The sequence below is a fragment of the Mixophyes fleayi genome, chromosome 7 (genome assembly GCF_038048845.1).
Source record: "Mixophyes fleayi isolate aMixFle1 chromosome 7, aMixFle1.hap1, whole genome shotgun sequence".
In the NCBI taxonomy this organism is placed as follows: Eukaryota; Metazoa; Chordata; class Amphibia; order Anura; family Limnodynastidae; genus Mixophyes; species Mixophyes fleayi.
This window is the reverse complement of record NC_134408.1, coordinates 104,064,866-104,082,422: the sequence shown is the minus strand read 5'-3', so window position 1 is coordinate 104,082,422 and position 17,557 is coordinate 104,064,866. Positions and strand designations below refer to the sequence as shown.

At 39.3% G+C, this 17,557-nt stretch overlaps 1 protein-coding gene across 3 annotated transcripts in view; it reads right to left on the bottom strand.

The window, feature by feature from the left end:
- Positions 1-17,557, bottom strand: part of PIKFYVE (phosphoinositide kinase, FYVE-type zinc finger containing) — a 153,398-nt gene that overhangs the window by 108,474 nt on the left and 27,367 nt on the right. For 2 of the 3 annotated variants that reach the window (XM_075180242.1, XM_075180243.1), the window contains exons 8-12: positions 8,809-8,947; positions 7,579-7,736; positions 6,827-6,938; positions 5,627-5,774; positions 4,248-4,415 (exon numbers count right to left, since the gene is read on the bottom strand). In XM_075180242.1, coding sequence (XP_075036343.1) covers positions 4,248-4,415; positions 5,627-5,774; positions 6,827-6,938; positions 7,579-7,736; positions 8,809-8,947 — 725 coding nt within the window. The remainder of the gene's footprint in view (positions 1-4,247; positions 4,416-5,626; positions 5,775-6,826; positions 6,939-7,578; positions 7,737-8,808; positions 8,948-17,557) is intronic. The other variant, XM_075180245.1, reaches the window with a different exon arrangement.

Here is a 17,557-nt window from a genome sequence, read left to right as displayed (position 1 = left end):
TCCCGGGGGCCACTAATGGATGCCAGAGAAAAGTAAATTTATTTATATTTATCTGCAGTTGAAATAAGATCTGTAAGTTTGGATTGCTTTTGAAAACAGTTTTTCACAATACCCTTCAAATGAGATACATATACCTACAGAAGTAATTTACAAAGTCAGAGCTACCAATATAAAAAAGTTTAAAATGTGCTTCATTTGAAATTGCATAAAGCAGCAACTACTCAAGTATACAACTCAAGGAACAACTGTCACACAGACAGAATATAAATTAGCTTCATTTAGGACAAAGCTGTGCAAATAAGTAGACAGAATATTTGCACAGCAGACTAAATGGAGCAATATACTTCAAATAGCGAAAATTCAAGTTACGAAACTAGAAGTTAGCATAAATAATATGTCAAAGCTATTCTCATGGCTAATATAACTTAAACAGAACCAGGAACACATAAGTAACTTTGCAGGTGTTTTTTTGCTTTACAATAAATTGGTATTCAGTTCATACACATTGATGGTCAATTGTGTTTCTCTCTATTTCTAGACAATTCAAACTCGGAAAAATGTCTACGTGATCCTAGAGAACTATACACAGGACACAACTTATGAACCAAGACAGAAGCAACAAACATTTTGTATCCCATTCAAAATAATTTTCCTATGGTTATGCTGGACAAGCATAAAACACACTAATCACATGATATAAGGAGCGGTGAAAGAATGTCATCCAGTCTAGAGAAACAAACTAAAAAACAAAGTAAAAAGTCTAAAGAGCTTATCTGAATAATAAGTGTCGTTTCAGAGTAGAGTTCGCTTGTTCAATTAAGTATGCAATCACCAGTTCCACCAAAAAAAAACAAAAAACAAGAATATTGTATAGTATATTTTTTTTACATCTTATCCTTTCATCTTACAGCATTGCCCTTTCAATTGCCAAACAAGCATTCTTCAAATCTCTAATATCCACCTAGTCTTCTCATGTCGCCTCTTTGCCACATTCAACTCACTTCTCTGCCCAACTGCACCTCCTCCTCCTTTCTCCCTCACTACCCATGATTTTGCCAATTATTTCAAAGGCAAAATTTACACCATTCGACAAAATATTTCCACATGCCAAATTCCACTCAATGTACCCAGCTTTACCTACACTCTCCAATCCACCTTTAATTCATTCTCTACAGTAACTGAAGACAAAGTCTCTGCACTCATCTTCTCTCACCCTACAACTTGTCCACTCGACCCAATTTCCATCCAACTACTCCGCTCCCTCTCCTCCACTGCATGCCCACCTCTAGCTCACCTCTTCAACCTGTCTCTCTCCACTGGCATATTTCCATCCTCCTTTAAATATACAGCCATCTCACCTATTCTAAAGAAACCATCTCGCGATCCAGCCTCTCTCTCCAACTACCGCCCTATTTCTCTCCTCCCCTTTGCCTCCAAACTACTTGAGCGATTAGTGTACAAACGCCTGTCTCACTTTCTTTCCTCTCATTCCATTCTCGACTCTGCAATCAGGCTTCCGCCCTCATCAATTTTTCCATACTCATTCTCCTAGACCTCTCTGCTGCTTTTGATACTGTTGATCACCCTCTTCTCCTACACACACTTCACTCCATTGGCCCTTGTGACACAGTTCTTTCATTTCCTACCTATCGAACCGCTCCTTTAGTGTTTCTACATCTGGCACATCCTCCCTTCCACTCCCACCATCCGTTGGGGTCCCAGAAGGCTCTGTTCTTGGCCCTTTACTTTGTACACCTCTTTTCTTGGGGCACCAATTCACTCATTCAACTTCCAATACCGCCTCTACACCGACGACACCCAAATCTATAGCTCTTCCCCTGACCTCTTTCCTTCTATACTATCTTGTGTAACCAACTGTCTTTCTGATATCTCCACATAGATGTCCCAACACTACCTAAAGCTCAACATGTCCAAAACAGAACTTATCTTCCCTCCTGCCAGAGTCACAACCTGCTCTCAAATCTCCCTCACTGTCAATAACACCACAATTTCTTCAGTCTCCCAAGCCCACTGCCTTGGTGTCACACTTGTCTCCACCATCTGCTTTATTCCGCACATCCAGACTCTTTCCCAGTCCTGTCGACTCCAATTAAAAACATTGCCAGAGTATGCCCTTTTCTTACTCAACATTCTTTCAAAACTCTTATCCGTTTTCATCTCCCTTCTTGACTATTGCAACCTCCTGCTCTTTGGCATTCCTGACACCCATATATCCACACTTCAATCCATCCTAAATGCTGCTGCAAGACTGATCTTCCTCTCTCACCACTCCACAACTGCTGCACCACTTTGCAGATCCCTACACTGGCTCCCTGTGTCCTCCAGAATCAAATTCAAATTACTCACCCTTCCCTACAAAGCCCTCAACAACAACACCCCTGCATACATCTCAAATCTCATATCAAATTACTCTCCCTCCCGTCCTCTTAGATCTAACTCTGACCTTCGCCTTGCCTCGTCTCTGATAACCACCTCTCACTCCCGTCTACAAAAGACTTCTCCCGTGCTGCTCTCCACTTACGGAATTCCCTACCACGTTCAGACTTTCCCGCAGTCTTCAAATCTTTATATGCTCTTTGAAAACCCACCTCTTTTTTAGAGGTGGCCTTATCCTCGATAACACTATTCACACTAATGCACCATCACAATTATCTCAATCTCCACTCTGAGCCACACTCGCTCCTCTTGTTTCAGCTCTGCCCTCTTCTACTTAGAATGTAAACTCTCTAATGAGCAGGGTCCTCCATACCCTTTGTTTTCATGTCTCCATTCACTTTGTCTGCATTGTCTGCTCTTGTTTTACGTATGTAGTTTTATGTATGTCCTTGTATTCCCTACTAGCTTGAAATGTATAAGCTCCCACTGCGCTTCTGAACTCATTCAGGTAAATTAACAGGAAGGATCCGGTGTCTTTCAGTTCTCTGCAGACGATTTTATCCACCAGTAACGGTTGTCTGATAACTTTGGTACAGCGCTACTGAGCATTGTGGCGTCTTACAAATCTATGATTACTAATAATAATTAACAACAAACAACAACAAGAGCACCTAGAGTTTTAATATATGTCACAATGAATATATATTTTTGGTATGCATGTACACTAATGTTTTCACTCAAATACTTTTAAAAAAATATACTACACTTCATTGTATTCTGGGGTTTTTGTGAAACTGGACAGAACATTGGTAATCTGGAGCATCAAGTGTCTTATGTGATTGTATTCTTAATTGAAAAGGACAACACTACTCTGAACCTACACTTATTATTCAGATAAGCTCTTCTTTGACTTACTTTTGGTATGCGGCCACAGGTTGTAAGTCAAAGAAAAGCTTATCTGAATAATAGCTTAAACATTACACTTATTGGAGATATGGGCTGTTATGTGGGCCAAAGATTCCGCAACACTAATTTCATACGAACATTCAGACCAAATGTGTTGAACACTCTCATACTTCCTCCAGTTTGAGGATGTTGCAAGTTTCTCATAGTGAGCATGCTCTTAACATTACATGGGATGTTCTCACTCATTAATACTACCACCCTTGAGGTACATATTAAAGAGTTGTAAAGTAGCACCTAATATTTCTAAAAGCATATCACAATTTCTCAACAATGGAAGAAATGACAGTATATATACTCTCTTCAAACCATCAACTTATTTAAAGCTCAAAGTTAGAGGTTTCAATGAGGGTTACATTGCATGTAACACTGTACAGTGCATGAACACACAAAAAACCTTACATGCACAAATACATTCATTACAGCATGCAAAAGAAAAATAGTTTTAGTAAAATCAATAAAATTAGAATGGAAGCCAAGAAAATATTTAGTATGCAAAACTACTACATGTGCAAACTATACATTGAAGTAAAAACCTGATTTAATATCAATCATTGAGAAAATGGAACTCCTGTATTTGACATTCTCTCAAGTGTTGCTGACTGCGTCTATGAATATGCCACATGATCCAACCAACATAGGCATATGTTGCAGTTACAGTTACATGTTTTATCTTATGCCTAAAAACCTTTCAGATGAAAGAAGATACAAGCCAGCATATGCATAAAGCCTGCATAGAATTTCCTCTGTATTTAGTTGATTTTGAGGCGTGAGCAACAATGTTTCCAGATGAAGGGGAAAGCTATCATAGAATCAAAATAACTGCATATAAAGTATTCACCAAACAAAGTCATCATGGAAGAGCCCATCAAAGACTGAGTTAATACCTTTCTGGTCAGCAGGGTGAGGGGGCACATGGGGGTACTTGGAGTGCTTCTTGATGTGGAAGTTGACGTTGTCCATCTCCACATTGAGGCTGATGGAAGCGGCCGAGTCACTGTCCATAGCGGACTGGAAGCTGCTGACCGATGTACGTTTGCTAGGACTGGCAGAGTCTTTGTATGATGCAGACAGGGGGGAAAAAAAGCAAAGGGAAAAGGAGGAGGGAAAAAAAGGGTAATCAGGGTGGAGGGGAAGAAACTACGTTTAGTATATGTACGTCCCCAAGAGCAGCCCATAAATGCAACTAACCAAGTCAGGTTTTCATGTAGGCACTTATCTAATCCTGGTGATAAGATTTAAGACAATGTATGAAGACAAATATGGGGGAAAGTTATGTATTTTCTTAACACTATATTTGATTTTGTACATATTCCCCAGTGTCCCTCTATGCTGCTTTGAGAGGCAATCCAAAGGAGGAGTACCAAGAGCAGTTGGGGTGGAACTATAATACACATATTTTGTGAGATTAATCTTTATCATGTACTGTGCACCAAAATCCATTTTTGGAGCAGAGCTGCATTGTATGCAAGACGCAGTCCTTATATAGGACTGTGCTCTACCCCAAAAACGGAGCACTGTGGCAGCTCCATGGGTCTATGTATGTTAGTACATAGAGAGCCTTATGTGTAAGAATAGTACTGAATACATTTAATTGAACCTGAGGACAGACCCTGGGGGACTTGGTATAGCAGCCGCTTTATACCAGAACATAACATCATACTACCAAAAGGACAGGAAGAGCACAGAGGGAAAAAATATATGAACCCAAAGCCAGAACACACAGAAGAAGGAGGTTTATGCTTACAAATTGGAACACAACAAAACCTAAAATCCATTATATGTCTTTGTTAAAACATATAAAAGACTCAAATACAACATAAAACTCACTCTCATAAAAGCAAATTAGTGATATTATTAATCTTACACATCCATAAAACATATCAGTCCAAGCATGTTCTCATGCAGTAATGTAGCCATCAAAAAGAATCCAGGTATTGAAAGTCAGAATTAGACAATTTCTAATAATGGAAAACTATATTCATCATGACAAATGTAGACGTCCTATCATTTGCAAGAGATTGAGTCATGGGGGACCAAGGTATATTTGAGAAACAGAACCATGGGTGACACCACAGCACTCTGCATGTACTTATGAGCTGGTCAAATCCAATATTAGCTGCTGGGCACAAAGGGCTTTTTATGCCTAGCAAACATGACTAAAATAGCCTTTTCTAGTCCCAAATATACCCTGAAAAATATCTTCAATTCAGGCCAATTTGTCGAGACCAATTTACAACACTGTTTAAGTAATCGAGAGACTTACTGGTTAAATTATCTTCTCCTTCATCTGCAATCTGTTCTGTGTCACTATCATCAAATTTGATGTCCTTGAACCATGATGGCTCTGAATGTCCTTCCACAGAGTTCACAGAATCACTGTCAGGTGAAGGAGTCTCAGAGAACTCCGTGCTCTTGAAATGCAAACAATTTCAAATCAGAAAGGTAGTCAATCCTTATACTTATTTAGCAGGCTTTACAAATGCATTAACTACCCTTCTTAAATTTTAATACACTAAAATGTTTTTTAAATAGTTAAAACTTTGGACTAGTGATATAAACAACCCCAGTACGGACAAAACAATTTACATCCAAATATATTTTCTACTGCAGGAAACAAGTTGATATTCTGACATTTTGCACTAAAAGCCATAAGGAAAATGGACACCATTTACAAGATGGATTTATTTTATTTATCGTTCTAGACATGTTGAATGAAACATATAAACTGTATTTATACAAGCAGATATTAATTTATCTGCATATAAGCAAATGGGAGATGTGATAGATAATGCCTAGCCAAAATAAAATGAAACATCATCTATAGACACTAAAGCAACCTCATAGCCAAATTAAAGAAAATTTAAACAAAAAATAAATCTAGTGTGGCATTTCCTGGTCGATTTTAAATTATTTGGTGACATTTATAATGTTGTACAATGCAGATGGCTTTAAGTTTCATGACTTTTGCATACTTTTTAGTTTTTTGGAGCAAAATCAATTAAGAGCAAAATCCTGTTGGAATGTCACACAAGGTGATCGTGTGAGCTGCACGGGTACCCTTGGGAGGTGAAAGCAAAAATGAGGAAAGTTTTCCCCACAAACATCCCGGGGAGCATCACACAAAAGAACCTCATGCAAGGTTCCCACGAGACTTCGCTCTTAACTGAATCTGCATATTGCTGTGGTTTTCATCCATGTGTGTTATTATTACAAGGCACTGTTAAGAGTTTTCATTGTCCTGGGCTATGACACAGCTCTACTGTACTCTCTACAATCTAAAACAATAATGAGAAACAAATCTGACTATCGGAACACATGGAAATCGCAGACCAAAATTAGAAAGGAAAAAGCAGTGTATTTTGTATATCCAGAATACGCATAAACCAATATATGAAATTCATTTGAAGGTGGAATTTCCCCTTTCAAAGTAAAGGGCAGCAACAGAAACTAGAACTGTGAGTACCTGAAGAGGTCTGTACAGGGCATATTCATCACGAAAGAGTTGATCATGGTGGGTGACACAGTCCAACCATCTGCCATCGACAAGCGCTTGTCCGATGGCTATAGCTTGAGCTCTGAAGAATGAACCATATTAATACACATAGATCTAATACTTAATAGACAAAAACTAAAGTGTGCTGTACAACTACAAAACTACGAATAGGACTGTTCTAAAGATCAATCCAATGAACATTCTGCCCATTTCACTGGGGAATGCTTATAATAAATCTGGGCAGAACATTTATTATACGTAAAGACAATACAAAAACACATTAATCACTCAAATTCAATTTGTTTTTCTGTTAAAATAAAAATATATAGGCAAAAAAAAAAATACACTTCCTATATTAATTCAGATGTGGAAAGAAAATATGTCATGCTTACAGATATAATCAGATACAATATAATGTGTCAGGCTATACAACAACAGATAACCTTTCCCTGGGCGAGAAATTACACATCATTGGCTGACTTTATTTTTCTTTACTTGTGCCGAAATATAATTTCCACTAGTTGTATGATCTTGAGTTAATGTTCTTGCATAATACATATCCCATTTTGAATAATAAACAGTCAAAGACAGCTTGCATAAACTTCTAAAATATTTTCCATTAAATACACCAAAATAATAACTTTATAGTATCACCCTCTACATAATGTATCTCTAATTGTGTTGATCATTCCTTTCTAGAATTGAGAAGGTGCATAGATTACCTAGTTGTGATATGTCCGTTTCTAATCAACCAGTTAACCAACTCCTTTCCCACAATGCAGTTTGGATATGTTCGCAGCCAATAACGGTGGTCCTGAAACTCCATGCCACTATTGTGGTGACAGACCTTCTTCCACAACTCCTTCAGCTGCACAGAGTCCTTAATGGATAAAATAAAGGCAGCTTTCTTAGTGAAGATTTACTCATTGTAATACATTGCAGCTTCTGTGCTAACGATATGGGGGGTGATAAAGGGAAAATATAATCACTGTTTACTGTAACAATATTGTAGCAGTCACAGCAGCCGTGATAAAACTCTATGAGCTTTATTCAGTATTAACTTCTTCAATTAAATGACTTTAAGGGCTCATTCACACAAATGCCGTGGAAAAGGGGGTAAAATGCACAACACACAAGTTAAATGCATTATAGGGATGTTTTTCATGCATTATAATTTCAATCAATATAATCCTACTGTACTGGCAGCATACATTAACCTATGCAAATAAGTCTGTGCTGTGTTTTATCATTTTAAAAGCAGAAAAACAATTTTAGTACGGTTATTTAACCTATTTTTGTTAAATTATTAAAAAAAATGGCCAGATCAGTGTGAACAAGCTCTAAACATTTCCCATGCATTACTGTATTAGAAATCAATTATGGCAAAAAAAATATACCAAATGAAACAGATAAAATGGCCATAGAAAAGGGGACTCAACAGCAAACAAGAGAGCGATGGTCAATAAAAAAAATTCAGGGTGTGATAAGAAAAATATTTAATTAAATCTTCAGTGACAATATATATATAATCTCAAACAAAAAGAAGAAAATATTGGCCATTAGCAGGTTGATTTCACACAGGGAAGTAAGCTGGTCTTATGAAGACACAGCAAAGAAGTGTTTTTTTCTCTCTTCTTAAATGTGGGTCTCTATGGCATGCTTTACATCTCAGAAACTATATATGTTATTCTTCAAACTAGCAATTCAAGATATTATATAGCGTTAGAATCATTATGCTAGAATGGTAATTCGCATAATAAAGTATATATAGCAAAGGGTAGGGGAACTAGTGGCTCTTCAAATCTAATTGGGCAACAAATTCCAAAGAGTTCTATGATGTAGCTAAATTAGCTATACAGAAACATCTGCTTAGCTAAAAAAAAAGGTGCCAAATTGCACTTTCGTAAATTAGAAAGTCTTATACATTTGTAATGTAAATGGTAGTTCTATACCAAAAGTATCTTCCTTTCCTCTTCATTGGTGTCACTCTTCAGATATGTGCGAGAGGCCTGGGGGCTGACAGACGATTCATAAGATGGCACCATGGGAGAGCCAGAACGATCTAATGACAGGTTAGTAATACTGGCAGACCTAGACACAAGAAAAGAAAAAACAGTAAAATAGGCATTTTGAATGGAAAAAAAACAACCATATCCCTTTATCCAAAACATATCAATGAGATTCAACACTAGAACTACTATATGATCATTAATATCAGCAGCCCTGTGTTTTATGTTTTGCTAGGAGGAGGTCTTATGCTGGTCATACGAGAGGAAGTGTTTCCATGGCCTTGATACTTATCCTTTTAAAATCAATAGAATAATTATTGGACATGACGCTAAATCCAGTGAGAAGATGAACATCCATGTGTCAAGCCAACATTAAAATGAATAAATAGGCCCTAATGAAGGCCTCAAGTTATCCCGCTGCTTGGCAAACTGACAAAACTCATCCAATTTGGCCACTGATGTGCAAAGTCAAATTGGATAGTGATCTTGTTACTCTGCATTAATAATCGAGATATGGATTAGCCCATGTTTCAGGAGATTAATTCATGCTGGAATTTAATTACATTTTCAGACAATGCAAGATTTGTGGGAGTGCACACTTTCACTGCGCTTACAGCAAAGAACCCTTTGCACAAATGGAGATTAACGTTCCTTTCTTCCAGCTATTTTGTGTCTTCTACAGAGATCCCAAAAATAAAGAGATTACCAGAGCATTTTCTATATAAGGACTGTACAGTGATCAGTATCCTAACTTCAGTCTCCCCCTCTTCTACATACTTCCAAATTCTAAGATATTGATTTTGTGAACGGACACCCAACATTATTGGGTAATAAATTGCTCCAGGAGAACAACTAATGGAAGATACGTCTACCGACAAACAACTGCAGAGCACAGCCCTATCTGTGTCAAGTGTGTAATCTACTCCCGGGAGAGCGCCATTACTCTCAGGCATACAGGACTGCCATCAGATCGGCTGCTTGATGAATTCTACACTGCTGTGCACAAACCCTCTCTGCACAAACGCTCTCTGCAGGGGAAACGCAATATTGTGAAATTAATCCGGGATCATAAAAATTACAGTTCCTAAAGAATCGCCTATACGAAAGTTACCTAACATTTGGGTTAGGGATTCTGTCAAGCAGAGGGCTCCATCTAATAGCAGGTTCTCTTAAGAAACGGACATCAGAAGTTCTGATTGGTGCAGTTTCCTACCTTGGCTGTATGTACCCTGGAGGAAGCCACTGGAGTCTGTTGAATCCCCTCATAGTGATCCATAATACTATAAACCCTGTTGAATGTTTGGCGGGAAAATGACAAATCAAGCACCTTTTTGCGCCTGGTTTATAAAAGTTAGCTCATCAGGATCTTCTGACTGTCCTATCCCCTTATATGCTAACTGCGTAAGAGTGAGTAACTGTCAAAGTCGAATAACTGGATGAAGTCGGCTAAATTGATTAATATTGGTTTACTGTGGGGGGTTAACGCAATCGCACAGATAAAGAACACACACTTACATTTGTAAATAGTACACATTTACTAAAGTTCCAGTCAAGATTCTTTTATTAATAAAAAAAAAAAAAATCAGATTATTTATACATAGATAATATTACAGTAGAGGTAATTATGGCTCAGGTCCTCAGCAATGTATGGAGTTTTGTCTCATTCATTCATATTTTAGCAGCAAAAATCCGGTGTCAACAGAAGAGCGATCGCACATAACGATCGCAAGTTATGAATATTATGAGATTAATAAGCAAAAGCACTGTTTATGGGTCAGTTTAAACAGTTTTTTCGGCCGGAAGACACATATGCAACAGTTGGAGTGAGAGCTGCCCCCACCTCTGGATCAATGAAGAACTTTCATTGGAACAGCCTCTTTGCCAACAGACATCAGCTTTGACGACTGTTCCTGGATCCACAGAGAGCAGCGTATGTATTGTTTATACTTTATTATATTTTTGCTATGATTTTCTATTAAATCTCATTTGTGCGCTGGATCCACATTAATCGCATCAAACAATTTGTATTAGGGACAATAGAAATGGACATAATTTGGGGGCTCATGGAGAGGCGCCACATTAGTCATGGATTCGCAAAACTTACGGATTTCGGCTTATCAACAAAGGGTGGAGACGCGCAATATACAGGTAAGAACGCAAATAGTTCTATGCCTTTAATCATCCAGTGTTGCTAAACCGAATATCCACTTTATGTGATCTAAGGGGCGAGAACCTAGGGACAAGAAAGACAAATGGTTTATTTTTCATTTCATTTTGCGATTAACACGTGATTTGTTTACATAGCATACGCACATATTTACCTGTACATTTGCCACGTGTTTAAACGTTTTTTTCTGACAGATATTGCTGATGTATTTTATAGTGAACAGAATTGTTAAAATCTCTGGAAAGTTATTACCAACATTTGGGAAAGTATTTTTCTGTACAGAAACACAACTGTGTAGGTGAAAGTGTGAATTGGCTGACTGTGAAAGTATAACTGTTGAGGATAAAGGTTATAATAAAGGTAGTATACGGTGAAATAAAGGAAGTATACGGTGAAAATAAAAGGTAGTATACAGTAAAAATAGGTAGTCCCAATTGTAATAGTTGAGCTTACAGATAAGTAGTACCTGTAAGCTCTTCAATCGGATCGCACGTGTTGCATAAGAAACAGTGATTGTGCAATTGTGGACGGTGAGAGGAAATTAACTGGAAAGGCTGGTATTGTTGAGTTCAATATTTATTGCTCCCAGTTTTAAATTACTCAGCAGAAACTTCACTGGAAAAGGGGGGCACTGTTTTGTGCTGTGAAGCGTTTAGTCGTATACTTCCACACGGATATTTCCGTTCTCCCAGTTGAAAGTAACTGTGTTAGGGTCCTCGTTGTGTACGTTTGGCATTGCATGAGTTGTTAAGTTGTACTCAGTTGAGTAGTGAGTGGACAGAGCTGATAGAATTTATCCAAGGCCGACATATCTCTAGCTTATGTTTTGTGTCGCGAAGCGTAGGGGATTACATTTTCCAAATGGGTGCAAAACATACATGCGAGGTGGCTGATGTGACTGAAGTGCAGGTCAAAGGCCCAAAAGACTTGGCAAGATATACAATGATAAGGAAATATGGTGCGTACGCAACAGCGTACTGTGATAAATGAGTAAAAATGACTGCTGAATGTGTGAAACCTTTTTCTAAAGTTAGAAATTTCGATCCAGAGGTATTGAGTACTGTTACAGATAAAATTTGTTTGATAAAATCATTAAAACTGATAATTAAACACAGACTGTTTAAAACTGCGGCAACAGGAAGGGAGTATGTGGCACGAGAGACCATGCGCAGTGGAAGGTAGTGTTGTGAAGCAAAGAGAAGAGAGTGCTAGCACGCCCCCTCCTCCGTATGTGGATGGGGGGAAAATATAACAGATACCAAAAATTATAAAAATAACATAAGTAACTTGTATCCCATATCGAGTGATATACAAGGTAATGTTTCAGAAGAAGATGATGAACCCACTGTTGTTTCTGTCCATGCAAGTAACATACAAGAAGTGCCATGTAGGCAAGGAAAGGGAGCGGTTCTACCCACAGGGACAATGGCCGAAGCAAAACTGGTACAGGAGTCAATAGACTGCAGAATATCTATTGTACTGAAACAGTGCTTGCAGCAATTAGCCCTGAATGTAGTGATTTGGTGGGCTTACATCCAGTCCTCACAATAGCAATTCCTAATGGGAAAGCGGACAAAGATGGTGTAGTTCCCATAAGACATGTAGCAATGCATTGTCCATGGAGTGGGTTTGAATTACAATCAATTATATCTGATTTCCCAGACCCAAAGAAAGATTTGGCAAAATGTCAGAAATCTGTTAAAGATTTAGTTAATGCTCGTGAACCAACAAATAAAAATTGGCGAGTAGTGTTGAGGGCCTGTTTTCCTCCTAATATTGACATACAAAAATGTATAAAGATTTGTGAATTGGAGGAAAAGTATTAATGGATAGCCTCAAAGAAAATTTAAAAACCAGGGTACAAACATCATTCCCTAACTGGAGAGGGATCACAGTAGATGCCCTCAGGGAATCTGCTATAGAACAGGATAAAAATATATGAAAAGGAAGGAGGAACAAAATGATAGGTTAATGAGGGCAGGTATCCAGGCACTAGAAGGACTACACACACGTCCACAGACTAAACACATATTACGGGGAACGAAAACGATATGAGTTTGTGAGGTGCTTTAGATGCTCTAAAAAGGGAAACCTAGCAAAGGACTGTAGAGAGAAAACAAGAGAGGACACTAGGAGATTTCGGCCACCTAGAAGAGAATCCCATAGATACCCACAAAGAAGACACAAGCCTCAGAGGTTTCCCATCAGTTGCCTGCGCACATCATAGCAGCAAATGTTTTGCGGGAGGACAATGATCGACACTAGAGGTTAGTTCATACCTGTATCTTATAACTAGTTTGGTTCTTCCTTAAGATTTTCAGTTAACCTAAGTGACAGTTAATGTATCTGGTATAAAACAAACCTTTCTTGCAGATACAGGGGCGGCCAGGTCAGTGATAATTTCTCCCTTAAGTTTACAGGTTACTAACAAACCTATTCCAGCTATGGGAGCAATGGGATGAGTGCAACATTATCCTTTTACAAAACATGCGGAGGTTACTATTGAGCCCCTGCATACAAAGCATTCATTTCTCTTGGCTGCAGTGGCTACTAACAACCTACTGGGCAGAGATTTATTATGCAAAATGGGATGTTTTATTTACTGTACCCCTGATGGTGGGTTTCTGGATATTCCAGGAAAGTTTTCACATGAAGGGCAGGACATACTAGACACCCCACAAAGGCTAATGATGTACTCTACTGGTCTAGATCAACGTCCATCTCAGGTAAAGGAAATGTTATCACAAATACCATGTCCCATATGGACTAAAGATGGACAAGACACTGGATTGATGGCAAATGTAGCCCAAGTAATGGTTCATTTAAAAAGTGGCAGGCAAGCTCCAAAAATACCACAATACCCATTAAAACCAGAGGAGGAACTAGGGGTTTATACGGCGATGGAAAGGCTGCTGCAACAAGGTATTTTACAGCTAACAATCCAATCTTCCCAGTGAAGAAGAATGGGGGGAGGGGTTACAGATTAGTCCAAGATCTAAGGGGAATTAATAAAATAGTTAAGAGCCAATTCCCCGTAGTGCCCAATACAGTTGTCATCCTCATGCAGATTCCTCCATCTGCCAGTCATTTCACGGTAATTGATCTCTGTTCCCCTTCATCCTGACTGTCAGTACCGCATTGCTTTATCCTTTAAGGGGGTACAATACACATGGACAAGATTCATCAAGATTACCCCAGGGGTTCATTGACAGCACCAGTATTTTCTCTCAGGCCTTGCGTGACTGTTTGCAATCCTCCCAATCAAGCAATGGGTCTGTCCTAATTCAATATGCTGACGATTTATTGCTATGTTCTGATTCTTTTATGTCATAAGTGTCTAATAGAAAACTGTTGCTGCTTCATCTCTCACAGACAGGACACAAGGTTGCAAAGGATAAATTACAGCCATGTCAGACCAAAGTGAAATACGCGGGACACGGTCTTACCCAGGGACTAAGACACCTGACAACGGACAGGATTCAGGCCATACAAGACATGACACTGCTGCAGAACCCACAACAGATCTGTACCTTCTTCGGGATGTGTGGGTATTGTAGGTCATGGATCCCAGGTTTTTCTGTTCAGGCCTTCCCATTGCGAGAGTTAGTCTCATCCTTAACGTCTGAGCTTGTTACATATACTGAGTTGTCAAAGCAAGCATTCCTTAACCTTAAAGAGAGTCAGACTAAAGCCTGGACTGGGAATACCTGATTTTAAAAAACCTTTTGAGTTATATTGTACGGAAGCTGATGGTTGTGCAGCAGGGGTTTTGACACAGAGAAATGGTGTCGCTAGCAGACCGGAAGCATACTACAGTGCACAATTGGACACTGTGGCAAGCTCTGTCCATAGATGTTTAAAAAGTGTAGCATCGACTGCTCTTCTGTTAATTAAGAGCGAGGATATAATACTAGGACACAATTCAATTGTCTATACACCACATGCAGTATCTGCCCTGTTAAATTCTGCTGAAACTAGGCATGGCTCCTCAGCAAGATTCACAAAATGGGAATTGGGACGGAGATCACCTGCAAATAAGACAGACTGTCACAGGAGAACTATGTACGGTTATGCTGTCGTAGATGACGAGGGTGTTATAGAAGCTGAACCCCTTGGTCCACCTCACTTGGCTCAAGTGGCCGAACTCGTAGCATTGAGAAGAATGTGTGAGTTGGCAGAGGGTAAATCAGCTAATAAATAAAATTTATTTTATATATATATATATACACACATACCGTATTTCCCCATGTATAAGACGCACCTTTTCTCAAAAAATTTAGGGTCTAAAAACGGGCTGCGTCTTATACAGGGGAAGTGGGGGATCCAGAGAGGGGGGGGGGGGGATGCAATTGGCAGGTCCGTTCAGTTATAGTGTGCTAAAGGGCTTGCTGCCGGCGGCTGCACACTCTCCCTGCCTGTATCTGCGGAACGGACCTGAAGGGAGAGTGTGCAGTCGCCAGCTGCTCACACGGAATCATCCAGCAATACACCAGGGGAGGGAGAGATGGTTCCAGCGGTGTAGAGGGTTGGCTGTCTTACCGACTCTCCATAGCGCAGAGCAGCACAACCTCTGTCTCTTTCCTCCGGTGACTTGTGCCAATTGATTACAATCAGAGCAGCCAGCCGCAACATTCTCCCTGGCTGTCTCTGCCAAACGGACTTGCAGGGAGAGTGTGCAGTCGCCACCTGCTCACACGGAATCATCCAGCAAATATTTTTTTTTTGAGTTTCAGAGAAAAAATTGGAGGCGCGTCTTATACAATGATGCGTCCTATACATGGGGAAATACGGTATATTATATATATATATATATATATATATATATATATATATATATATATATATATATATATATATATATATATATATATAGACACACACACACACACACACACACACATATATATATGCATATATACATACACACAAAGTAAGTTTTTGGGGTAGTGCATGACTTTCGGGCCCTCTAGCATCTTAGGAACTTTATGACAGCGGCAGGCTCACCAGTAGCACACTCAACACATAAAAGGACTTTTGACAGCAATACAGTTACAAAAGACAGTCATCAAGTGCAAAGCCCACACATATGAAGACCCAGTATCAGCAGGTAATAGCAGGGCAGACGAAGCCGACAAGTGGGCAGCAGGATTATTTGTAAACATTACAAATGACAAGATGATTGTTTTCCAAATGACAAACACACAAAAATTTATTGAAATACAAAAGGCAGTCTGGAAGGTGAAGGGATCCCTCTGGAGAGATGGACAAGGTAGGCCCGTGGCTCCCAGAGCATATATTTTCCAGGCCTAGCTGAGCTAGTACACAATCTGAGTCATCTGGGTAAAGAAGGTATGTGTAAGCTGGTAAGAGCATACTGGTGTGCACCAGGCTCTTCTTCTCAAGCTAGTAAGAAGGCAATATCGTCCTACTTTTTGATGAAAAATGTTGGAAAGACAATACCAACGGAGCCATCCCATATCCCTCCTACAGACGCAGTTTTGGTATCCCTAGAATTATAGAAAGTTATAGGTGTACTGGTTTTACTGGTGATATTGATTAGATCATGTGTAAGCTTATGGGAATTGATAGCAAACTTTATACTCCCTACCAAAAACAAATTGAGTAAGGTAATGGATGAAACTGGATTGGCGTGGCCAGAAGCTTTGCCACTAGTCCTTCATAACATCAGAATCACTCCCAGACCAGCTGCTAATTTGTCACCTTCTGAAATACTTTTGAACGACAACCTCAATTGATGAACAACAGGATGATTTAAAATGCAACAACAGAAACAGAAGCAGCAACAGAAACTCAAAATACTGTAACCCGACACGCTAAACGCTAAGTGTCACGATGTTGAACCTGGGGAATATGTTATGACCTGCAATTTCTTACGCTCGGGTTGTTTAACAGACCAGTGGGAAGGTCCATACCAAGTGTTGATGACCAGCACCAGATCTCTGAAAGTAGCAGAAAGATACTTGGATCATTTCCACCCACTGCAGAAAAGTCAACAGTCCGGAGAAAGTCGAGACTTACACCCAAGATCTGTCACTCGTAAATCTGTTCTGAGATACCCAAGATTGAAGTTACCAAGATCTGAGCCAAGGACTTTGCAAAGACTATTATCCCAGCATGGAGTGGCAGTTTTTCTATTCTTTTTTCTTTATTTTCGTGATGGTGGTCAGATGAGAGAGAGTTGATCCGGTAGCGATACTGATGAGGTGGAGGAGAATTCGATAAAACAATCAGTACAGCCTGTTGCCTTATTTAACTCAGGGGTAAAGAAAAGGTCTGTGTGAAGATGCCAGGTTTTCTGGCTCATTTCTACCCACTTCATGCTGGCTGGCCACCCAGGGGTGTCTTACCATACCAGGGAAGCCTACCCATAGTCACTCAGGCAAATGCAGTTAGAAAAGTACAACAGTACATTTATTGTAATAAAAACACTAGAATATTATACACAAACCGTAAATAAATACCTGGCAGAGGAGGGAAAAGAGAGAGATACACACAGACTGTGAG